The sequence below is a fragment of the Pararge aegeria genome, chromosome 8 (genome assembly GCF_905163445.1).
Source record: "Pararge aegeria chromosome 8, ilParAegt1.1, whole genome shotgun sequence".
In the NCBI taxonomy this organism is placed as follows: Eukaryota; Metazoa; Arthropoda; class Insecta; order Lepidoptera; family Nymphalidae; genus Pararge; species Pararge aegeria.
Window position 1 is genome coordinate 9778349 of NC_053187.1, and position 27179 is coordinate 9805527.

Below are 27179 nucleotides of genomic sequence, written 5' to 3' on the forward strand. Positions count from 1 at the left end.
TCCACTTCAAAAATAATCGTAAGTAGGTACTTTAAACTGGCATTTCCGGAAATAATAACTAACAAGCTGCCGACTACAACTCGAACAAGCATAAAGCAATATTTACAAGTAAGAGTAACAATAAGTCCCAACGTGCCTCACAATAAAAAACAGGACGGTACTGGATTGGTATACATAATTGTTTGCCGAATATTACGTGTTTTTAGCATATTTCTAAAAAAATTTTAGTGTAAAGGTTTATTCAAATTCGTCTTGCGATATCTCTGAAGGTTTTATACACCGCTTAAGTAAGTAAATATCTTGCATATAAATATAGTGTTATATAATAAAACAACCTTACAACCCAAAGAACAGTAAATACCTATTTATTCTCTTTACTTCAAGTAGGATTATAGCAAACATGTAGGGGACTTTAATAAAGTCCAATCTGTCTGTTTGGTGGGACTGTATTGCCGATTTGGACTGCAAGAAATTCAGCGGTTAACGCTTTATAACACATCATCATTATATATTATAATAAATTATGACGATGTACGTTACGAACTTTAGGGGTAAAATAATTACTGCCAACTACTAAATGGAATGAAGTGCTGTGCCGCCTGATCAAGAAACACTACTAAAATGGAGTGGTTGTTGATGCTTCAATATTAATTATGTACACTGATTCTGTACGCTCTAAATTCTGTGGGTTGAAGTTCAAGAGTTTCAATGTGTGTTGCATCTCAAGTCTTGAGAAAAAATAATAGCAGATGATATAATATGTTCTGTGGAATAAATAAGAAAAAAAAAACTCATTTTGTATACGTTATGTTCCACAGAGCAAACGGAAAGTACCCGAAAAATTTACACAATACGAGAGTTGACCTTATAACGTTATTTCTCCAAAAGCATTTTTCATGCCTTCTTCTTTACAGACCTTACAGATATTAAAGTCAATTTTAACTCGGAAAAATGCGCCGCCGACCTCCGTAGGGTATTCGTGAGCTCTGTAGTCTTATAATAAGCAGGGTTCGATCCCGGTCCGATGTAGGGACAATCGGTAGGGTGCCTACCTACTTTGTTTGTAGGATAGCACAGCCTACCTACTGTGCTGCCAAGGATTTACCGTTTCGGTACGATGGAGCATAAAAACCGACAAGAAATATGGTTTGAACAGTACTAACAAGTAGGTAAGCGGACTAGTCATCTCGGACTGCATTGTCACTTATCATCAGGTCAATGGCTAACTTATACTAAAATAAAAATATGCATTTTTTTTTAAATCTAAAATTACAACGGATTTTGATAAAATTTTAGCACTCATTTAAGTTTCTTGTATCCTTCTTACACGTAGCAAGTTTCTTAAATATAAGATTAATAGGAATGGAATTTAGCAAACGCCGGCGAAGGGCCTATTACTTATCTTAACAATCTTTTAATAACTTTTCGTGTAAAGAACGATTATAAAAAAATATAAAACATCTGCGGTAAAGTAAATAAAAACAAACACAATAAATTAAGAATTCCTTTACGTAGGTGTATTTTGTTTTCCTAACATTGGTTGCCTTGTCATGCCGCCGCCACGGTAGTCTCACTACGTCACTCTCTCCCTGTAAAGTGTTACTCTGTTTATAGCGGATGGTTTTCCGCTTACCATCAGATGGGCTGTCTGCTTGATCCGTCAATTATTACTATAAAAAAGTACAAATTTATGGAGCAGGTAGGAAATGATATACCTTGACGAACTCGTAGTTTTTATTATGGAGACGGTCATATGACTTTTTAAGCTCAGTATGGAGGGTTTTTTAAAGCTGAAACACACGTAGATGATGTTGCAAAACGTAGACGTATCACGTAGTCAAGAGCTATTGAACGACTAAAATAACATAACGAAACAAATACACACTTAAGTACCTATTCCAAGTCTTTTTAATTATGCTTCATAAAAAATTATATTTTCAGTAATTCTCGCATTCGGTTTGTGCGAATAAATTGAGGTAATACAGGACAGGTACAATTATACGAAAGTTATAAACGTAATGCGGAGAGTGCTCCCATTAGAACCCAGATTACACGTGCTGCGCATTTGTAACGTGCTAATGAGCTTTCGATTTGATGTCAGCCAACGAATTAAGTTACATCAAGCTTGATAACGCATTTGAAGGCATTTTATTTGCTTGAAGTTTTCGCAGCGATAGGATATTACAAACTTAACAATTAAATTACAAGTATTAGTAGTATAGTATAAGTTTCAACTAAACACCTCGAGCCGTGTCTGAGAACAAGGGTGGTCGTACAGCGACGGACAGACAGACAGACAGACAATGGATTCATCTTGTCTTCCGGTTTTTATTATTGTATAAGATCTGGCTTTCCACAGAATAAGTAAAGTTTTACCGACAAATTGTCTATCCTACCGACGTTTTTCTTCGATGAGCATACGCATTCTCACAAAATGCGTTGGTCTGCCTTCAGTCAGCCATCAATTTTATAGAGTATACTACCCGTCTCCATTATTTTGCTATCCTTCGTGTAGATTATTGCCTACACCCTCATTAATATGTCCCTCGCACCCCCATTACGACCTCGGGAACATGATTGCAATCTCTTTATATACTCGTAAATGCCTGCCAAATCTGATAAGCAATCTCAATAATATGCTAAATAAGAGAAACCGCCAGATCGAGAAGGATAAGGCCTTAACAATATCACAAAATAAAACTATATTTAAATCAATTAAAGATTTTAAGTACCTGACACAGTTCTTATAAAAATTTAAAGGCGATTAGTCAAATGAAAGAAAAATAAATAAGTTGTTTGTCTAAATCTATGAGCTCAAAAAACCTATCAATCTTAAAATTTTCACCACTCCCTCGAATCAATAACGAACTACACTCAAACCAATCTGTTAAATTAAAAACATCAATTATCACCCATATGATACACAGAGTTTGTTTTTAGTTATGATAACCTGTATCATAACTAATATTTAAAGTATGTATTTTTGTTTATATGTTACCCATGCTCACTGCTCAGCTCATTTTGTTACCACTGCACCAGTGGCGTGTACTTCATACATGCATAAAAGCACTGCATACTCAAATTATTTTATATAACTCGTATTAGAGGGGAATTTTCACATTTTATGCCATGTACCTGCTTTATGCATACCCTGGTCAAAAACCCGGTGCACGCCACTGCACTGCACCGATTTTGATGACATTTTGTCTAGAGATAGCTTGCATTCTACATAAGATACTTTTTATCCCGGGAAAACTCTTAAAGATGGTTCCACCTGAATTTATAAATACTAGCAAAAAATTTAATAGAAAGAACTGGCAACTTGGATATACACCTCCTATATTATATCCTGGGATATTTATCACCTGCGAAAACAAACGGATCTCGCGGGATTTTATAGGCTTAAAACTTTTCGATTTCAGCAATAAAGTCCAATTAGATAAACTTGAAACAAGAATTACTAGGACGTTACTTTTATATCATAGTCTTTTATCTTGATATTTACTACAAAGCAAAAACATAGTATTCGTCAATACCTACTTGTAAATGACTACTCAGCTTCGCTAAACAGACTTTAGAGCATTTACAACAAAGACTAAAGCTATTAAAACTTATTAGGGGTGCCCTACTTGAAACTGAATAATTCGATCGAGATTCGAATCATTCGTTGAGTTTACGCGTTGTTACAAGTTTATACTTGTTTTGATTAGAACTCATACTAATATTACAAATACAAAAATGTGTTTTTTTTGCTTTAACCTTAAGAGCAGGACAGATCATGACGTCATTTGGAACAGAAATAGCTCGCATACTGAAAATAGTTAAATTCTGAATTAGGTATGTAGGTTGCTACGAATATATATTCTGAGAAAATTCAAAACTAATACAGGTCTTACCCACAAACTTCAACATTGTATTTTTGTCACTCTAGTCTTTTCCAATCTTTATTTAAAACTAGCGGACCCGCGCGACTTCGTCCGCGAATGATTCGACTTAAAAAGTAGTCGTATGTTGTTGCGGACTGTTTTATAGAACTTTAAAGAAACAAAATTTTCGTCAATTCCGATATACATACTACATACTTCCGTCGTTTGGCGTAACGTTTACCGTTCACGCATCGCACACCTCAGAATCTGTCAAAAAGTGTATTTTTTGCAGTTTATGCAACATTTTTCATTAGTTATAGTACCTAGTAGCCATTGGTCGTAGCGTGATGTTATATAGCCATCATTGATACTAACAATCCAAAATAAATAAATCAAAACAGCCTTTTCTGAGATAAGCGCGTTCAACCAAACAAAATTTAAAAGCTTTATAGTATTTCAATTATGCCTATCCAAAAAACCACTTCAATCTAAAACTCCATTGCGGATTTTGAAAGACAAATGCGGAAAAAATAGCGATACTATCCTGTAGACGCTGTTTGCTTTCCCGGGATAAATGGAAGCCTATGTGCTTTTCCAGACTATATTGTATGTATCTCTACCAAATTTTAGCCAAATCGGTTTATTCGTTGTGCCGCTAAAGCGTAACAAACATCCAACCATACATACATCCAGCCATCCATACATCTATTCTCACAAACTTTCGAATTTATAATATTAGTAGGATGGTACGCATGCATTCGATCGTTTTCCCATATGCCTTGCGACTTGCTGTTATCTGTGAAGAATTATTTTCTTGATCTCCGAAAATATTCATCAGATCTTCATTAAAAAAAGACAATACATGATTGGTAGTACACACTGTCAAACAAAAAAAGAATTATTAAAATCGGTGCACATTTACCGGAGATATGAAGTATAAAATAATGTATCCCATTTCCCGGAGGAAACTTATTGTTTATCGGGACAAAAAGTATCCTATATGTTGACCCGATATATCAGCTACCACTTTACCAAATTTTATTTAAATCCGTTCAGTAGTTTTCACGTGATGCCCGGACAGACAGATAGATAGACAAAAATTAAATAAAAATCTGTTTTGGCCTCAGTATCGATTATAAAGCATCCCCCGTTCAAAATTTTCAAAACATATTTAATGTACAGAAATTTTCCAGTTACAGTTTTATTATAAGTATAGATAGTTTAAAGAGGGTGAACCTCTAGGGTTACACCCAAGCGAAGTCGCGGGTACAGCTAGTATGTATTGCGAAACAATAGTAAATTTCTCGTTCATAAATAATGCAATTACCTTCTCTAATTATCTTCTTTTAAAAAATAAGCATTATTTGGTGTGTATATAAGGCCTGACAAGAACATTCAAAAACTATTGTGGGGCGCCACATTTGCATCAACACATTAGGCACAGTAAAAGCATAGATAATATAAATAAATTCTTCTTATAAAAATAAAAAAAATAATAAAAATGGTTTTTATTCGCAATATGGTGAGGTTCAATATTTTCCTGGTCAGGTTTAAGATAGTAATCTCTGGAGCTACAGAATCACTATGAAACAAAACCTTTTGTAAACCGTATCATAGTCTCTAGAAATGTAAATCATCGAGGTGCTTTATTTTTTACAACCTAATGACAAGGTTGCATGGAACAGTAGTAATCGCTTTTATCTTAGACGAGACATATTACAAATTATAGGTCGTCGACATAATAAAAGAGCAAGTGCTGATTTTTTGCCTCCTCCTTCAGTAAAAAATATTGCCTTTAAACCGTTAATAAACCTACTACAAACAACAGACTTGTCATTTCAAAAGTAAGGATTACTTTAAAAGGTTGTTTTTTTATTTACTTTTTTTTTTTTCTAGTTTTGAACTATTAAAATAATCTAAATTAATAGTAGAATAGCGCTACTACAAACAGACAGATTTGTCACTTCAAAAGTAAGGATTACTTTAAAAGATTGTTTTTTTAATTTACATAGAATTCATTTTTTTTCTAGTTTTTTACTATTTAAATAATCTAAATAAATACTAGAATAGCACACCCCTAAATCTCTTGTTGTTACTCCAATATGTGTTTCGAAGTGACTTTAGTACTTTATTGTATATAGTATTAAATTAAATCTTTCATAGGACTTGAGACACTTTCTGTGCCAAGCTTATTTTGATTCATTATTAATTCAATTACTCTGGTACATTGGTGTACGCTGTGATCTAAGAAATACTGGGTGTGATATTAGGCTGAACTCACTTTTGACTCACTTTTATATTTTTTAAATTAGGTGAGATTGCAGTTAAAGGGTAAGTTAGTAGAATCTGCCTTCGGAGACGACTTAATCGGAAGCCCTTTTTGTCAATCTGATCCACAGTGTATCTATGCAATATGTATTTCATTGTCCGTTTGACCAGATTCCATCATGAATTCCGTCCCTATTGCGTTGAATAAAGCGGCTATGCGCAAATACGAGGATCTTGAAGTGCCTTGCAACGCAATCCTCGCTAGCTATGTTTGGATAGACGGATCTTGTATAAACTTGCGCTCCAAAGACAGGACTTTCGATTTCATTCCAAAAACACATAAAGGTAAGTTTACTACTTTTTAACATACAGTCGCGAGGTTTTTAGCTTTTCAGCTTCTTTTGTAGTTTATAATTATTGCAAACGGAGTTAGAAAATTGGCGTTGGTCATCCCCTTGAATTGGTTAGCACGTTAAGCAGGCGGTCTCGATTATTATATGAACTACGACTAATAATCGTCAAAACCTTACAATCTGAATTGAAAAACTGTGGTGGATCTAAGCTTTTCAACCTCACTATACCAGAAGACGCTTGCGCTCCACGGCACTCTATCAGATTCTCAACATACCAGATTATCATGTGACTAGCAATAGGACGCTAATAAGCTAACATTATTGATATTTTAACTTGAATGTTGATTTAATGGTTAATTTATTCGACTACGAATCACGAGAGTTTGATCCCCATTAAGTTCACTAAAGAAAAACAAAATAACACAATACAAGTGTATATTAATGCAGATTATATTATAACCTACGTGATCTGCGCCTAGTTTTAGTTGCAGATAACTGTTCCAGTATATTTTACATTATTATTGTTTTGTATAAATAAACAAATGAAATAAACGAGTATTCGTATTGAACGAACGATATAATACTTTATGAATTTATATTTTATACACTTTTATTCTATACGACAAAAAAGTTTAAATAACAGAGAAACAAACAAAATAGAACGCGTACATTTATTACTCAATCGAATCGACGCAGGAATTTCCATTTGTTTGTGAGAGATCTTTTGCTCCGAGTAGTAAAACCGAGCTTTAATCTAGACATGAGATATAACACTTTCGCTAAACATTGTTCAAGTTAAAGCTAAAACTGCTTTTGATGTCGCAAAGATGAATTTACAATGGAATTTTGCTACAGTAGATAGGCAAAGCTTAATCTCCATTACATATATAGTTCAATTAGAAATACATTTAGCCATGTCTATTCATAGTGTTACGTGAATCCCTTATTTGATAAACCATCAAATATAACCAAGTTAAGACGTCGGTTCCGGTTGTTATCACTAACATATTGAGATAATAATCGTTAAGGTCCACAAGATTCAACTAGCAGACGAGCTGCGTAGAAGGTCTAATTACTAAGTGCCTAACTCTAGTTTCCTATGACAGAAAGATAGGATAAGTATGGTCATTTTAATATGATCATTTTACTAATGCAGTTTCTTGCAACTTCTTCCGCTAAGAACCCGCATCAGTCTTCATGGTAATCATTATCAACCAAAAACCGGCCCACTACAGGACATGGGTCTCCGAATAAGAAGAGTTTAGGCCGTATTCCACCACGCTTGCAAAGTATGGATTGGGGAACTACACAAGCCTTTGAGAACATTATAGTGAACTCTCAAGCAAGCCTTTTCCATACGATTATTTCCTGTTCTGCTAATATTGGATTCAAAAAAACATAGATTGGAAAAGTTACAGATGCAGTTAGAAATCTGTCCCCAAGATAGAGACACCGTAGTCCTAACATCTGGGATCATATCAGGTTTATAATGTTATCATATTTGCGGAGTATTATTAAATAGCTATAATTGAATAATCCGCTAACAATAATCAAATAAAATAAGTTATCAAACAAAAATAAATGAAGAAAAGCAGTTAAAATTATTCGCGGGGTCTAATAAATAAAGAAAACACAAAAGGTTTGCCATGAATTTAAATAGGTTACTTTGAATACAAAATTACCCTTTCAGCATAAATCTCTTAAGTTTCCTCTTTAGGCAAAAGTATTGTCTAAGAACTTGTTAAGTATCTGTAAAAATAAACAATTAGAGTATTTTTTTATTAGTTCACGAATTACTGCGTCCTCGCCCTGAAAATGATTTTCTTAACTGTTGAAACCATTTTTGTCGTAAATTTGACAACGCTTCATTAAAGTACCTGAAAATAACTTTTAGGTCGTAAATTGTGGTCATGAGTGCAGTGGCACGCATAGAGGGTATGCACAGGGTATGCAGATGAATTTATAAAATGAAGAAAATCTCCAGCACGAGTAATAAAAAAAATTATGGTTAATTGGTGGAGGACAGTAAGCATTGGCAGCAGAAAAATGCTTGTCATAGTCACTTCGCAACAGACAGACTTAGCAACGCAGACGAGCTTTGACAGAAAAAGCTCTAATAATATTGTACGTTATACTAGTATGGAATCTATATTGCAGATTTACCAATTTGGTACTTCGACGGCAGCAACACAGGTCAAGCCAGTTACGACAACTCTGATACGTTCATCTTTCCGGAAGTGATTTACCACGATCCGTTTCGACGGGGAAACCACATACTAGTTTTAGCAGACACCTATAAACATAACTATCAACCAACTGGTTAGTATTTAATTCTATCCGGATCTTTATTTGAAATTTGCAAGAATATAATAATAAGGAGGGCGCCGTCGCCTATAATACACGTTAATTCCTAGCTTAGGGACAGATGTGGCCACCTGTTAATACTTTTTATTTTGTGTAAGACGATTGTTGAATTCCTCCGACACTTTCCTAACCTTTACTAAATTTATTTAAAGTTCAATATTAAATTGAACTTTAAATAAATTTAGTATAGGGCACATTTTGCGTTTTTTGCCGAATGCACCTCTCATGTATAAAACGTCAAGTACCTATTCTTTAAATTTGGTTTGCTAAGTGACCCGATAACGTAACACAAAAATTATTTTTATAAATTGTGCCCTTCTTTATAAAATAATTCGTTTTAACGTAGGATCTTTTGAATTTTTCAGACCTGATGTGTGCTTTGCAAAATTGTATGCTCAATTTAACTTAGTATTACATTCGAGTAGAACATCATTAGATATTTTTATACTAACAAACATTGTAAAGTGATTGTATCGTGACAGTATAATCCTAAATTTGCTCAGCATTATGTCATATGGAATTTTACAATGGGGTAATGCTGCTGATACACTATTTTCGTGGTATATTCGTGCGATCTTTAAAATGGGTCCGAGAGAGTCCTTAAGAAATAAATTGAATGATTTTAAAATAATACCCTTTTTCCTGTCATACGGATTTCTACCTGCGGGCAAAAATCCGCATGACGGAAACAGAGTTTTACAGCTATACAACGTAATTTTTAAACAAACGTTCATAGTAATTTTTAAGCAATCGTTCATAATCGTTGCTGAGGTTTCCTGAGGTTCCCTCAGGAAACCTCAGCAAACTAGGCCTCAATATCTCAAAAATGCAGTACTGATGACAAGACACCATCAGTGCACTGCAATCGCTGACCCCTTTTATACTAGAATATAAATAGAAGTTAACGATTGCAATGCATTTCTGAATATTTTTTTTTGATCGCTTGCGTTTGTACCAATTGGGTACGATTTACTTCGGCAATATCACGTGGTATGGAGGAGACACGCTTTTGAGAATGATCGGTGAAATATGAGGAAGACCAAATTTTAATCTTGACGCATTTAAATAAGTAGCAGATTTTTTGCTTCTCCTTTATAAGTTAATTTCCAACAGAAAACACCACAGAAAAACAGATAATTAGAATGTTAGTCGGTTGGAGATAGGAAGGTTCTTACATATATATTTACAACTTAATATTATTACACTTAACATATTTACATAGGAATCTACAGAATGGGCTAAACACAGACATGAACAGACACTCAACATTTAGAAGACGAGGAAAATATTATTTTTAATTCTAATTTTTGTCAACGCCAATGACAGCAGTAGGTACGTCGAAGTTGACAGTGTGGACTAACTATGTTATGGACAATCACATATTAAGTTTATTTAATAAAGGGTCATGTCACCAAATACCATAAGGTTCAAGTAAAGTCAATTAAAATAAATAAAATTTCGTTATTCAATCCAGGATGGACGTTGGGGTCCCAAGGTGCTGGAATGGAGCCCCGTACTGGTAAGCGCAGCGTTGGTCGACCCCCAACGAGGTGGACAGACGACATTAAGCGCGTCGCAGGTAGCCGCTGGATCCAAGCGGCTCAGAATCGTGGAACTTGGAACTCCCTATAAAAGACCTATGTCCAGCAGTGGACGTCTATCGGTTGATGTGATGATGATGATGATGATGTTCAAAATATATGGAGTCACTGTACGATTCAAGTTATTATCATCTAAAACATGTCAATTCGACACTCGTTTTAGCATTGAAATTTGAATTGTACATTGTAGAGTCAAATCTTTCTTTTGATGAGAACATTCTATGTAATAAATCAATTTTCATTCTCACAAGTCTACTCTAGACGCTAGAGCCTAATATTGAGTATGATATTGAAGAACACGCCAACAAGGTCTTAAAGTAGCAATTGCTTGAACAAGATAGGATTCAATAATAGTGTTTTAAGAATTTAAACCGTCTATGCTAAATTACAAATGTTCAAATACAACTTAACCTGTTGAGTTCATGATGAATGTCTATCTCTAAAGATTGTATTGTATTCTTTGCCACAATAAACACTCTTCATTATCTATAGTTATTATTTGTAAAAATAATTAATCGAAAGGGCAGGTGTTACAATATACATATTATACAGACTATTATTCTGGGTATCATACCCAAACCTACCTACTACCTACTACCTACTCAAACGTTACAACGATTTAGAATTTAAAACTAAGTATAAGTTTATTGGAATGTTTTGTATTTATTAGTTTTCTTTTAATACGAAATATATAACTGCGATGCGAATCTTTTCTGTAATGGCACCAAAGATATTTAATGCATATAGAGATGGGTTAGTTGATGCATAATAAAATTTTACGCAAAAAGGCTGAGATCTCCCCAGTTTTTTTTAAGTCATAAACAAAACCATGTCCTCTAAATATCAATCTTTTTCACAGTCTCGCATGGCGTCCACCTATCCAGTAGTATTGTTTGTCTATAATTCCGACAGGACGTGTGCTAACGGAGGCGTACCGTACATCCGCATTAATAGAAACGGAAATATCAGATAGCTACGCTGTATAAATAGAGATCTCGTAAACGGATGGCTTAATTCCACGTTTTCTGAACGTAACATAACACTATTGGCAAAATGTACTCCCAAGTGTAAAATACTTGGGGAAATTAAGAGATCAAGAGTTTTGTCAAATCTTAGCATTGGGTGTTTAGGCGTTAGGGGACGTGGCCCCTCACCCACAGCTTAGCGTATGAAGGGACCTTGCGACCCCTTTACAAAATTATATATATAAAAGAGCAGAAAATAAAAGCAGAGTTAAATAGCTTCAACAATCCACTGCATATTAATATAGATCTTTAGGAACGATTTGCTTTACTAAGGTTTGTAAAAGTATTGTGTAAGATTTTCTAATCTTACACAATACTTTTATCAGGTAATCAAAAAAAAACTTTTGTTTTTTATATTAAAAAACAGCGGTTTTTAATTTTGTCTGTACACTTAAACTTCACTATAATAGTGTCCTGGACTTGTATTAACAAAATAATTTAGCAGCAATCTTGGAAATAGGTAGGTACTAAGGACAAAGGTTTCGCTGATGCGAGCCTGCTTATACTAATCTAAAATTTGTTTATGAATAGAATAGAATATCACAAAGCCTGAATAAGGCATATATTTGACCAACCTTCTTATTACTTAAAAAAAAGCTATTGAAATGACGAAAAGGTTACGAATCACTCAAAACTACGCGGTTTTTAAATAATGAAAGTTAAACTAAAGATATAGTTAAGTGTGCACTAAATAAAACCGCAAACGTCGTGACAAACGTCGGGTTTTATCTTCTCACTAGACCTTTTCAGTAAAAAGAGGTAATAGAATCGAATACCTTTTTGCCCTGTTCCGGGATAATATGATATCCTAGGGATTTCAGCATTTCCCTGCGACATAGACATGGGAATACACTGTCTCCAAAAGTATTTTATCCCTATGAAAGTTTACTACATAAATATGAAGTGTTGTTTTGAAAATAATCTATATTATTTTAACATATCACATCACTCAGTTTAGTGAAACGACAGAATATTACTTACTTAATGCGAAAATGTGTTTGTTTATTAGTTTTTCCTTCACATGCGCTATCTAAGCAACCAATTAACTTGACTGTTGCAATAGAGTTAGTTGAAAGGCCGGGGAGTGTCATAGGCTACTTTTATACCAGGGAAACAACAGTTAATGCGGGACTAGTAAAAAAAACCGTAATAAAAAATAGTAATGAAAATATAGTAGTATTTTGACATACGAGTAAGTATCACTAAACATCTTTGTGTCATTATTTTTCCCTTTGACATAATATATATTGCAGTCTAATTGATCGAAGACCTCTAGCTAAACAAAGAAAGTAATAAGAAATCCGAATACTGGTAAAGTTTGAGTAAGACAGTAAGAATTTTAAAATTACAAAATGGGTAATATAACTTTGTATTTTTGTAAGTTCAATCAATTATAATCATACAATATTATGTCTCTTTCAAATATTTATTTTGACTTCAGGACATTTCAATAAGATAATTCACATGGATTTGTTCGCAACAGACGTATTATCAGCTGCAAATTGTGATCTTGTGTTACACGGTTTTTTTTTTAATCAACTTTTTAGCTTCATAGTATAGATACTTTCAACTTGGTACCTCAACCAGACACCGATAGACACGGCACTGAGTGATTGTAAACCTAAAGGTTCGGTTTTATTTCGTGACTTTAAAAACAATCGTACTGTACCAATATTTACGTTTTTCCCGCTAATCGATATGCCATTGATATGCAATCAATCGAATCAAGTAATTGCACTACACCAAAAAATCATAACGACAAAAGGAAAGATACAGAACTAGTAAGAAGTTTCTGTCGACATACTGCAATACTATATCTGAACTCTTAAAAGTTACGGAGTGCTACTAACGTCTTTCTTTATCCTTCAATTAATAGGGGATCCCTGACTTGGTCATAACTGAACCATCTCGAGAGTAAATCCTTTTAAATATTAAAAGTGTTTCCAAAATAGATCCCAAAAATAATAATAATTTTCTTAAAGTTTTGCAAATCCATGTACTAGTACGAAACTGGAAAGTTCCTGGATGTAATGAAAGTTTGCTTACCAAGAGTATTGACCATTAGCGTAGTGTAGCATAAATACCGACTAGAAACAAGAATAACAAAATAATCAACTCCTGATAGTGTTTTATTTATATAAACTCTATCAGGTAGTGTTTTAATTATGTGAAATTTATAAAATTGTTGTTGGTCAAAATTATTATAAACTAGCTATAGCTCCAGACCCTTTCTAAAACAATGTCTTTTAAAAATCCTGCTGAAATGCTGCGCCTTGGTTTTCCGATTGAAATTAATATCTTTTGTCAACCTCCCGGATGCAATCCAAGTATAACTATGCAAAATTTATTTTGTGATGTGAGTGATTTTTTTTGTCGGTGTCGGATTAATGAACGGGTTTAAAAAATCAATTTCACTCGGCTCTTCAAATCCGCTCGTCTGCGTGAAAGAAGGACAAACCAATATGCCAATATTTTAAATTAGTACCTACTTATTACTAATTTCGATTTACGGGGCTTAGGGATTTATTTAATTAACTTTTTTCCTAAACCACTCCGATATTGAGGCATACAAAGAAAAAAAAAACATTTTGATGAAATTCACGATGAAAAACGATTCACCCATTTTCGAGTTTTTAAGAGACATGCCCGGCAATGGATTTTATAAACATATATTAAAACTTACTTATCCTTACTATGCGAAAGTGTGTTTGTTGGTTTATCCTTTACGCTTTAACCAAGCAACCAATCAACATTACATTTACAAATAAAATATGTAATGAGTGTCATATCCTACTTTTTATCCCAGGAATACAAATGATTCCCACTGGATTTGTGAAAAGCCGCAACAATCACAGCAGAAGAATGCTTGCAACAGCTTATATTTCATACAGTCATTGCGGCGACTATTTTGATATTGTCTCAGACGTCTGCAATGTTGTATTTAAGTGTGAGAGCCTCAAATCGTTGTGCAAGCTCAGAGTTCTTACTCTATCGCTTAAAGCCTCAGCTTAAAGTAGTATTACTTTAAAATTACAATTTATTGTATGTCATATACCTTGAAGTTTTTAACCAACAATTAAATAATATTCCATCTAAATATATCCTATTATGATTTATAATAAAAAAAAATCTTACAATTATAACACTAACCAAAGACCACACTCCATTACGAACGCCTTATTTTGGAATACTATGATATATTAAAAGTAAAGTGCCATACGAGTATTTAAAAAATGTTTATTGCTGATTTGGCACACCTAAAAGCCAAAAAAAACAATAGGAGAAGAAGAAGATAATACTCCATTAAGCGATGGAAGTTACCTTACTTGTCTAGTGGCTGACTGGTGCCGCAACTATTTGTAAAGATAGCGTTCTCAGTTGCTTTGTAGAAAACGATACAATGAAAGAAAATAAAGAAAGTATATTTTATAGCACACCAAGAAGCTCTTAAAACGACACATTAAACTTAAGTCGTACAATTGGCGGCCTTATCGCTTAACAGCGCTGTAATTGTACTAGCTTTAATCATACATCACACCCATTTTACATATATCATACCCAACCCACACGTGCTTCCATTATAGACTGCATCGTCTCTTACCATCAGGTGAGGCAGTCAGATGTGAAATTGAAACGTTAAATATACAAGGGATTTATTATACTATGACAAAATTTAATCTACATAGTATGTTGCATATCGGTTGTAATGACGAGGTTGCTTGGAAGCATCCAGCTCCGCTTTCATCTCTCACAAGATAGAAAAATGAATGTTAAAATGTAAAATGTAAATTGTTTTATTTTTTTATTTATTTATTTATTTATTACACAAACTACTAAAATTATAAATCTTCGCATCCTGAAACTCACATGAGTTTATTTGGACGCTGCACATTCCTCTAAAATCTCATAAGTTTATAAGTTTATCATATATTAACCGTTAAATAGCAATACAGTATACAACAGGTAGTACACTAATAAATCCAGTGTAGGTAATTCTGTACTGCGAGCCATCGCGACGCTCAGTAGATACGAGCGACCGGTTTGGCGCTGCCCAAGCTGCGCTGCTGCCTGATGTTGGAAAACAGCAACTGCTGAGTTTCTTGCCGGCTTCTTCTCGGTAGAATCTGCCTTCCGAACCGGTGTTAGAGTCACTACACACAGACAGACTTGACGTTTCAAAAGTGCTTATATTACGACTACTTGAAATAAATGAATTTTGAATTATTAATTTTTTGAATATGTAGCTGATAATAAATTAACTCATGCAATTGTAACTAAATTTTTATTGCTTAACATGCTTCAAAATAATGAATGAATGAATACACTTTTATTGTACTTCACAGAGAAAATACACACATATATATATATATATATATATAATAAAAAAAATCTATTTTGGTTAAATAAATTATACCTAGACTAGGTATAATCCATCTCATTATTCTCCAGTCTGTCAATGGACCACGGCTGGGCACAATCATATTACGGAGGTTTATAGCTTAACACACCACACTTATTATTTATTATGATACCCGCTTGATTTATTTCACGACGCCAATCCAATAGCCACGCGTTATTATGTTAATATGTGTTTTTTCGTGTATTTCTAGATAGCTAGAAAATATTTATTTGTAGCTTTACAAATAAATATTTTCTACAACATTTTTAGTCGACGCCAAGTAAAATGTGTTTCAATTAAAATCCAATTAAAATAATGGTCGGAGTGTTATAACCAATATACAAAAAAACCCCTACTCTCGAATAAAGAACCTCCTCATTTTTTAAAGCCCGTTAAAAATTAACACCTTGTTAAGAACTTAAAAGCTTACTAATCTAAAACTTTAATTACAGACAGTAATCGCCGCAAGGATTGTACACTACTTTGTGAAAAGGGCGAGGTTGAGGAACCTTGGTTTGGCTTCAATCAAGAGTTTTTCCTTACCACCACGGATGCCAGACCTTTAGGTTGGCCCCCGGGCGGATTTCCCGCCCCACCTGGCCCTTACTACTGCGCTATTGGCGCCGATAAAATTGTTGCCAGGGATCTTATGGAGGCTTTCTATAGGTACAAAAACGACAAGCATCGTAATTATTAAACCACCTATAATCCGCGGGTCTAGTAGTAGAAGCGGTGATAGCGCAGTGGGTAGGAGCTCGACTTCACTTTGGGATGGCCGAGTTCGAATCCCAGCACGCACCTCTAACTTTTCTAAGTTATGCTGCTTTGACGGCGAAGGAAAACATCATGAGGAAATCTTTTTTACATTTATATTATTTATTATAAATTATAATAAGATTTTATTTTTGTTTAATTTTGTGGAAAAATACAACTTAAGCTTATACGTGTAATATCGATATGCATCAGTGGCATGCACTGGGTTTCCTACCAGGATATGCATACACTAGGAAAATTGGATAAAGCGGCAAAAATTCGGCAACGCAAAAGGGTAGGCAGTGCTTTTTCGCTTGTATGAAGTGCACGCCAAAGATATGCATGTATTTACCTTGAGCGATTTCTTAAATACCTCATACACATCTGTAGGTAACACCAGTATCTACATAAATACACGATCTGGAGGATTTCTCATACCATCAATTAAGACAGAATAAATAAATGTCTCAAAAGCTTGGTAATAAAAGGAACGGTAAATCACCTCTTAGTCTGGGCATACTCCGATCACGGCCCACACGTTAGTTATTTTTTCTCTTAAGGCTTTTAAATGGAAATAATAATTCCAACCAGCAAAAAACTACAGGAGTAGGTGCGATAAGAAAAACTTTTCTTTTTTCTATCAATCAAAGGTCAATGTTACCTTGAAAAGAATAGAATATTACAGTACTTTCCATTAAGTAGGTCAGGTTATATAATTTGAAATATATAATAATGAAAATTACTCAAGGCGGGAACATAATAATTGGTACTAGCCACCGCACCCAATGCGACGTCACGCGTTTGAGTCAAATAAAATCCACGAACATAGCACAGACATTACGTTGAGTGCTGATGTGTTACTAAGTAAGCAATATTGTCTTCAATCAACATGCACGTACCAGTGGCGTAAGATGGCGTGCAACATATGTACCATGCCATTATTCTCGATAAATGAGATAGTAAATACACAAATACCTACTAAGAATATATATTTTGATAAATATTTGTCGTCCGCACATATCGATATTGTCCTATTCTATTAATGTCTGGCCTAGACGTTATTATTTGAGATTGTTGTTGGCCTTTATCGGGATAACTGAATAGTGCTTGACTACATAGTCTAACACAATAATTGAATTCAGCAATTATAACAGAGAATTTAATTCTATAAATATTATTCATTTAATTAAGCCTCTTAATCTTTTTCATTCGGAAGGTTAGGCTGGTAAGAGTACTTGGAAATCTGGGCAGCGATGTGAAAGTCGGTATAAAGTTAAATAAGACTTTTTTTTTTTACAGATGTTGTCTCTATGCAGGTGTTCATATTAACGGAATTAATCCAGGAACAACTCCATCGCAGTGGAATTTTCAGGTGGGTATGCTTGCTGCCACTTGGTAACAGGATTTGTTATCATCATCAATAACATCATCATACCAACCCTTTTATACGGGTTTCCCCCGCATGAGTAAGAAGCCGTAGTCCACCACGCTGGTGCTGTGCGGAGTGGTGGACTCCACACACCTTTGAGAACATTATAGAGAACTCTCAGGCATGCAGGTTTTCTCATGATGTTATTCTTCACCGATGAAGCAAGCTATGTTTTAATTGCATATAACGCATATAGCGCATTAGAAAATAAATAAATATACTACGACAAAACACACATCGCCATCTAGCCCCAAAGTAAGCGTAGCTTGTGTTATGGGTACTAAGATGAGTGATGAATATTTTTATGAATAGCTTATGTACATAAAATACTTATAATATACATATAAACCCCCAGACACTGAAAAACATTAATGTTCATCACACAAACATTTTCCAGTTGTGGGAATCGAACCCACGGCCTTGGACTCAGAAAGCAGGGTCGCTGCCCAGTGCGCCACTCGGCCGTCAAAAAAAGAAAAGCTAGTTTAATTGCATATAACGCATTAGAAAAGCTAGCGGTGCCTGCTGGAATTCGAACTCGGGGAAAGTGAGGCTAAAGTCCTAACCACTAGGCTATCACCGCTTCATACAAATAATCATAATCAAGTTATTAGTAAATTTGTTTTATACGTCATACATTAATATATTGAAGAAGCCTATGGATTTACTCCGCAGCCGAAGGCCTTCAACTACACCCTATTATTAAGCCTCCGCTGTCCATCAGTCAGTCATATAGTCAATTTAATGTACGTTCATAAAAACATTTCTAAATTTAAGAAAAAATGTGACTGCAATAACTTAAACATTAAAGTAAAAATAAACTTGCAGTGCAATATACTAGGTTACATAAAATTCATAGTTCGTTTAAAGGAAATTTGCATACAATTCTACAATAAACTACCAATTGACATCTTGGAGATGTCTCTTAGAAAGTTTAAAGTTTGTATTAAACGAAAGCTTATAGAAAAGTCCTATTATAGTATAGAGAACTACGTAATCGATAAAAAAGCTTGGGTGTAAATTATTACTCTAACCAGGTTGCTCTTCTAATAATTTAAAATGACATTGTGAGATGGTGATAAAAAAAAACACCCGGCTAAGTTTTTTGTGGGTTTCTTCTTAGACCAGGACGCGTTTGGAACCCTCGTAGCTTTAGTTTTAAGTTTACGAATGTGGTTATCGCCATCATCTCACTACCGTGTAATTCTTTGTACGCATCAAAAGTGCCACCTATGGGCCTACTTGAATAAAGATATTTTTGACTTTGACTTTGACTTTGACATCTCTCAGTCCGTCCGTCAATCAGCGGACTGTATCTCATAAACCGTTAAAATTTACATAGAAAGTGGATTTCGTGGCGTGTGAAAGTGGATGGGTGGGTGGCGACTCTCCCACACAATGAGATCACTCAGTGGTGAGCACTGTGGTCTTATAAGTGGGAGGACCCGACAGTGGCGTGCAAAGAGGGTATGCACAGGGTATGCAAATGATGTAAGATGAAGAAAATCTCCAGTATGAGTTATAAATACTTCAGGGTACGCTTTTTATAACTCTTACAATGCCTATCCTTAAGTTTTTTACAACTCTTACTGGAGATTTTCTTCATTTTATATCATCTGCAGACCCTGTGCATACCCTCTATGCACGCCACTAGTACCCAGGTTTGAACCACGGCTGGGACAAATTAGGAATTCATTATTTCTAATTTTAAATTCTGTCTTGTCCATAAGCTGCATCTGTGGCTAGTCTTCCGCACTACCGACTAAGACGTGCCTTTTCTTTTAATTTTGAATTTGAATTTGATTCTACGCGGCATAGAAACAAATTCAAATTCAAAATTATTTATTGCGAATTTGGGTGGTTTGTATATAGATGATTAAAAGAGAAACACAGCCAAATTTACAGCTTACAGCATGTAACATGTACTGTTATTTAGATTTCAATTGTACACTTTGGTTTCATAATGATTTTGTATTTGTTATTTAAACAGATTTGCAAGCCTATTGTTTAGGCGAAACAATGTCTATACCTACTACTAAAACACTGAAACGGGTATGGGTTTAAAACAACTGCCATACTCCTAACAGGTTAACCCGTTACCATCTTAGACTGCATCATCACTTACCAGTAGATGAGAATTCAGTCAAGGTCTTCCTTGTAGTGAAATAAAAAATGAACAAAATAATAAGGAATGTGAATCCAACTAAACGAGAAAAATTCCACAATAACTCTACAATAACAATTTTTTCTTGCATTTACAGCACGCTTTTAATAGAGCTTAAATATGCACCTGAACATCTTACGAGTATTAGAGTAACATAGTAATTACATTCCTAAATTAATTATGTAAACCCCGTGCCGAGGAAAACAGATTCGTTTCCTGTAAATAAAAGTAATCTGAGGAAAAACTTTTACTTTTTCATCACTGTTGTTATATTGCTTTCAGTATTTCCTAAAAGGAAAATAGCCTAGTTGATCAAGCAGAGCTTTTGAAATGGGTATTTTTACAGTAATGATTCAATACGATATATTTTTATATAAAATGTATTTCAGGCACTTATCGAATTGGAAATAGGTACCCATTCTCAAAATTCCATCTGCTGATCCAATAACGGTTCCAATTGAATTATGTACTAATATCGACTCGCGCTCGGCATTATTGTTTAAACGCGGGAATCCTCTTCACTTCCCATATTGTAGCTCTTTTTGTAGGAGGCCCAAAATAGGTTTTTATTTATGTTCTTATGCCTTATGCATAAAATAAAAGAGTTATTTACCAAATGACGAATAGAACAAAAAAGTAAGACATTTCTTTGTTACCAGTAAAAGTTTCAATAAAAATGCAATAAATGCACATAAGATTAGAAAGCCGTTTTACCGAGCCCAACAGAAAGATTGCAAATATTTTATGTATTTAAATTTTAGTTGCAAAGATATTTATCTACAATGCCAATGTTATATTTCATCGGAGCGTAAGTGAAAAGCGTTGTGTAGATATAACTAGATCTTACTAATAGGAAGAAATATTTATTAAACTTTTTTATAATATTGCTTGATTAGTATTTCGATAATGTAATATGTACAAAAACAAGCTTAAGTTTTATAATTTTTTAAGTTATTGAAATTAATTTAAAATCAGATATTCTTTACCTTAAAACAAGATACAAAACACGACACCGAATTTATTTCCTGTGTAAGACTTCGTGGCTAATATATTATTTATTTATTTATACTATTATTACTTTATCTATAATTTTTATGTATCAGGAACCCTCTTCGGTGAAGGCCTCCTTCAAGACTTGCCATCTTTCCCTATCCTGAGCTATTTGGATCCATTGTGGACCCGCGATTATCCTAATATAATCATCCCATCGAGTACACGGTCTGCCTCTGTAACGCTTGCCTGGTGGGCCTCTCCATGTGGTTACTGTTTTGGTCCACCTGTGATCTGTGAGGCGCGCTACGTGACCGGCCCATTTCCACTAATATATTTAAAGCTTAATTTAAATTTCGATACAACTTCTCAAATAACTAAAAAAAATTGCATCCCCAAGAAGAGAATACCTTCGCAAGTGGTTTTGTGCCCCTAATAGTTTTTTTTTGTCCAGAGTTTTTCGTACCACGTTCTGGATTACGCACTTCACTAAAGGAAGCTTATGTTAAAATGATTATATTTCGAAGTGGTTATATTTCAAGAGCGGCCGTTAAGTAATTGCGTCTTTGTGGAGAAGTGAGCGTAAATTAAGCGAATCTCTTTCCGGTAAATAAAAGTCAATCTCAGGAAAAGCTTACACTTTATTCGTCATTGTCATCTTGCTTTTAACGTTTTTTTCCATTCTCTTCACGAATATATTCCAAAAAGATAGGTTTACCTTAAGTGCTAAAACATTGCTAACAAACCCTTGCTACTAGCAAAAAGCATTTTGTTGGAATTCCAAGAGATTGCATATATGTCTTACTGAAACTGCATTGTTATAGGTCTTATAATATGTGAGACTCTGACGCTGACTCTGGGCTCCCGATCGAAATTAAAATAGGGCAAAGAAAAAGACTGTAGGGATGATATATACTCGCTATGATTTTTCATTCCAGTTTCCCCTGTGGCAATATTTTAGTGGCTAAGACAAGGGCAACAAAAACAAGAAAGCTAAAAATATACCGTAAATCATAATAAAGCACTGGCAGGTTTACAACATGTATAAGTGGGTATATGGGAACCAACGGCCGATTGGCGCAGTTTGCAGCGACCCTGCTTTCTGAGCCCAAGGCCGTGGGTTCGATTCCCACTACTGAAAAGTGTTTGTGTGATGAGCATGAATGTTTTTCAGTGTCTGGGTGTTTATATGTATTTTCTAAGTATTTATGTATATTATTCATAAAAAATTTCATCAGGCATGTTAGTACCCATAACACAAGCTACGCTTACTTTGAGGCTAGATGGCGATGTGTGTATTGTCGTAGTAGATTTATTTATTTATTAACTTTCTGGTATCGGCTCTTTGGTACTCGTGATTCCTGATTCCTGCCATAATGGCCGAGCTAGGTTTAAGGCATCACAAAACCCGAATAAAAATATACATGTAAAATGCTACATTAAATATCCACGAAGCTACGTTGTTAAACCACCATTGCATTTACGGCTGCCGATATGATCGGCAGTTGTTAGTTTTTTTTAACTATAATAGACTAGTGCTTGACCACAATCTCACCTGATGGAAAGTATAGATGTGGCCTAAGATGGAATGCGCCTGCCTAGAAGATGCCTTTTCACTCTTGTTTTAAAGACACCGGTGGTAAGAACTAGGAAACACGGAAGCCGGAAGGGTGTTCCAAACCCCAGGCATGTGTAAAAGAGAAGAAGACGCAAATCACTTCGTGCCGGTTTTTGGGATATTAACAACATAGGGGTGAAAACCCGCCCGGTGTCTTACAGTGCGATGATAGAATGGTGAGGAGGTTCCTGAGGACACTCCTATAAAACACCGACAGACTACGATCACCGACGGCTATGATTATTACAAGATTTTCGTAAATTTAATAAATCTATCACTAATCAACCCATTGAGAAACTTCTTAAATTTACTTATTATATCTGGTAAACCTTTTAGATAAATTTGGCGATAGAGTAAGGGGAAGGCAGACTATGGGCTATGTTACGCGAAACAATCCCAACGATTGCGATCCTAAACGACCCATTTATAGGAATTTATGGAATATGAGTTATCACAGCCTTTACATCATAGACTTCAGTTAAAATCATTCGAAACCTATATACTTCTACGTCATCATCATAATATCAGTCCATCACCGGCCCACTTCTACGTACGCGAGTATTAATAATTAATTTCCTAAACTAGGTCGGACCAAGTCCTGGTATAAAAGCAGCTGACGATTTATGGATGGCCCGATACATTTTGAGTAGACTGGCAGAGGAGTATGGAACTGTAGCTTCATTTGAACCTCAACCTGTAGCGGACTGGCCTGGTAACGGCACCTTCGTTTACTTTTCGTCAAAGGACATGAGAGAGGAAGACGGCATACTGTAAGTAAAATATTATTTTTAAATTGCATTTACTGCTTCATTCTTAATGATCCTGTTCTAAGCTTTTAGATTATATATTTTTTTTTAAACCTCTGATAAGGAATCTCACCTGTCTCAAGTTAAATTTTACGATGCTGTTAAATATAATTTTGGTATAACCCGATCCATAACCTAAAAATCTCTGGCCCGTAAATATATATATATATATATACATATTTCAAGAAATTTTGAGGAAGTAAATATTGGGACACAAAAATTATTAGGTTACTTACAGAATGAATTAAAGAAAGTATATTTTTTTGAACCATTACACATTTATTGAGCTTGACAAAATCACGATTTGGCTACTTCCGTTGAGTGCTTCAATTCATTTTGCTCTTATCGTATTACCAGCTTTTGATAAAATCCTAAAAAAATTCATAATCACCTTTTTTATTTTTAAACTAGCCGTAGGTACCCTTTGGTTTCACACACGTCAACTACGGGTTGTAGCGTTAGGTTATTTTGTTTACAACCTTTCTCAATAAATGGCATAATTCACCCAAAAGTTTTTGAGGTTTCAAGCGTTCAAACATTTTAAAAAAAGTCTTGGCTGCGTAGTTCATAGATCGTAGGTACTATAGCTTCTACATATATCTAGTACTAAATGTACTTGTTATCGATAGATATGAACACACACACAAACACTTTTGTTCTCTAAACAAATTTGGATATGTTATGAAAAGGGTGAGTTCACCTAAGTGGGAAATTGTAATATAGACGAAGATGTCCTGCATTTGCTTTGGGAATGTGTTCGAAATAGACCGATGAGGGAACGATTAAAATGTAAGTTTAAAATTAATATTTCGGATGTGGGGAGTTGGCAAAGTATCCTGGCTGCACTATATTCAGAGGAAGACAGAATGTTATTAGATTTTAAGTTATCATTAATTTTCGTAAAGGGAACGCAATGGGAATAAATAAAGACTTAAAAAAAAAAAATACTTTCGCATTTTTATTATTAGTAGGATATATCGGTTATTCCGTAGCATATATCCGTAGCATATATATTGGTCTTTCTCCTCGATTCTTTTTCTTTCACCAGATATAAATCTACTCAAAGAAAAAGTTTCGAAGCCGATACCTCCCGATTAATTTTCTTGTTTATCAATCAAGGTATTTATTGGTCGGCAGGGTGATCGAGAGGGCTATAGACAAGCTGTCTCGGCGGCACGGGGCGCATATAAACGAGTACGACGCGAACAATGGAGCAGATAACGCTCGACGTCTCACCGGCAAGCACGGAATGCCGCGCATTCGGGACTTTACTGCTGGTAAACTTATTGTGATAATAATTGATAATAGTAAGAATTAAGCTAATTATACCGAGAGCCATACCTTGGCGTCTAATACCGCGTTCACACGATTCGATTTTAGTTAACTACCAAATCGCATAAGTTTCGAAACGTCTGAACTGACGTTCAATCAAATTGAGGAAACAAAAATAGATTGTTCATCACGTTTCAACTTTTGTTGATCCATGTCTCTTACTGAAAGCGATTCGATATGTCTTGACGTAACCTGTTGACGTTTAAATTAATACCAACTTCAAATGTGTACTGTTTCCGCAGAGCACTTGTTGTTTGTTTTTTTTTTTTGGATGCGACTAAAAATCTTTTCTACCAATGTTAAACCAATTTCATTTGCACCGTGATCACAACGTGTTCATTACTGCGAGCGACAAATCTCAAAACTTAGATCGCACGCTAAGAACGCAAATTGGATGCCGCGCTTTGTCCTGACCTTAAGCCTATATAATTAATATAATGACAATGAAAATCTCTTTGGCTCATTTTGCAGCACTCGGCTTCTTTTCATGTCCATTGTTTCATAATTTGTTATTTTTACGACTGCCCATTATTGATTACAAATTTACGTACTAAAATAAGCTGCTATGTTTAGTTCACCATTATTGCCCTCAGCATTTTGATGATCTATAGTTGTCTGATAGGTCCTCAAGGACCTGTATAGGTCCATAGGAGAATGGTTGGTTACATAGGAGAGGGAAATTTGAGCTTTCTTGGTTGTTATCACATATACGAGTTAAATATCAGGACCGACTGGCCAACCATATTTTCCTAACACCGGATTGAGCACTGAGAATATCTTTACCGAAAAATTCTTAAAAATTGTTGGCTCGAACCAAGAATCGAATTCAGGAAAATTCATCGTGATCCTTGATAACAAAAATGAAACATTATTTAGTTTCATGTAAATTACCATATACCACGGTTGTAATTTTACATAATATTTTGTTAATTAATTAAACTTTAGATAAAATCTTATAAAATTAAGTGTCAACTAAGTGGGTATATTTACTTACTTAATTATTTGCCACCGAAATGGCTCGGGATGACGTAGCCAAGATTAAAGGGATAATATACATATTCATGAACTGCAAGCAATCTAGTTTCGGTCACAAATTTTCGTGGACAATGGCCTATGTAACCTATGTTAATGTTAGCCTGCGGTCCCGGTTATAATCACTAACATCTGACCTTTGCCGCGAAACAAAATTTTACGCTTATATCTGTATTTCGGTACTTGTATTAAAACAGAGAGAAGGTTTGGTCATGACAGATCAAACTAATTAACCAATATTAATAATCCTTTCATTGCTAGAAATCTATTTTAAAAAAAGTTACTTATGCTATTTATTTAATTTCGGTAAAAAATAAGATTTCACCCTGAAGAATTATATTTATAAAGCAAGAAAAAAATCGTTTGCGATCTGCTTTATCAGCGGAAAAACTTGAAACATAATATGCTCTTTACTTTTAACTAAAAGCCCAAATACCAATATGATATAATTTGAAAAATAACGGGTGCACACAAAGTATCTTCCCTTGTTCAAACCTCTTTGGGAAAAAAATCCTTAAAAAAATCAAAAAACTTTGGTAGAATATTCTACCAAAGTTTTTAAATATGTACCCATAGGTGGTCTGTTAGCCAGTCAAGGCGAAGATATAGATTATAATAAATAAATAAAATATACTACGACAATACACACATCGCCACCTAGCCCCAAAGTAAGCGTAGCTTGTGTTATGGGTACAAAGATAGCTGTTGAATATTGTTATGAATATAATACATAAATACTTATAATATAAACACCCAGACACTGAAAACATTCATGCTCATCACACAAACATTTTCCAGTTGTGGGAATCGAACCCACGGCCTTGGACTGAGAAAGCAGGGTCGCTGCAAACTGCGCCAATCGGCCGTCAAATTATGGATTATCTGAGTGTTATTCGCTTTAGGTGTGGCCAACCGGAGCTGTGCTGTGAGGATACCACGACAAGTGTCTGAAGATAAACACGGTTACTTGGAGGATCGACGCCCCGCGGCCAATGCTGATCCATATCGAATAATCTCTATTATGCTTCGAACATGTATATTTGATGAATAAAATACACTTAGAATACGTGTATAAAATGTATCCTTTGTTTTTCAAGTTCCTTTGTAAGTTTATTACTTTTTTGGGATTTCTATTGAATAAAATCGATTTTGCCAAGATCTGTCCTATAATTTTATTAC

General features: G+C 34.7%; 1 protein-coding gene across 1 annotated transcript; it reads left to right on the forward strand.

Annotated features, from left to right (window-relative positions):
- On the forward strand, positions 1-27156 carry LOC120625787 (glutamine synthetase 2 cytoplasmic-like). Its single transcript, XM_039892994.1, has 8 exons — positions 1-153; positions 6306-6479; positions 8645-8806; positions 16329-16542; positions 17929-18001; positions 23416-23600; positions 24774-24913; positions 26903-27156. Exons 2-8 carry the CDS (start codon positions 6314-6316, stop codon positions 27049-27051), a joined length of 1089 nt encoding a protein of 362 aa, XP_039748928.1. The 5' UTR covers positions 1-153; positions 6306-6313; the 3' UTR covers positions 27052-27156.
- Positions 27157-27179: the final 23 nt, after the last annotated feature.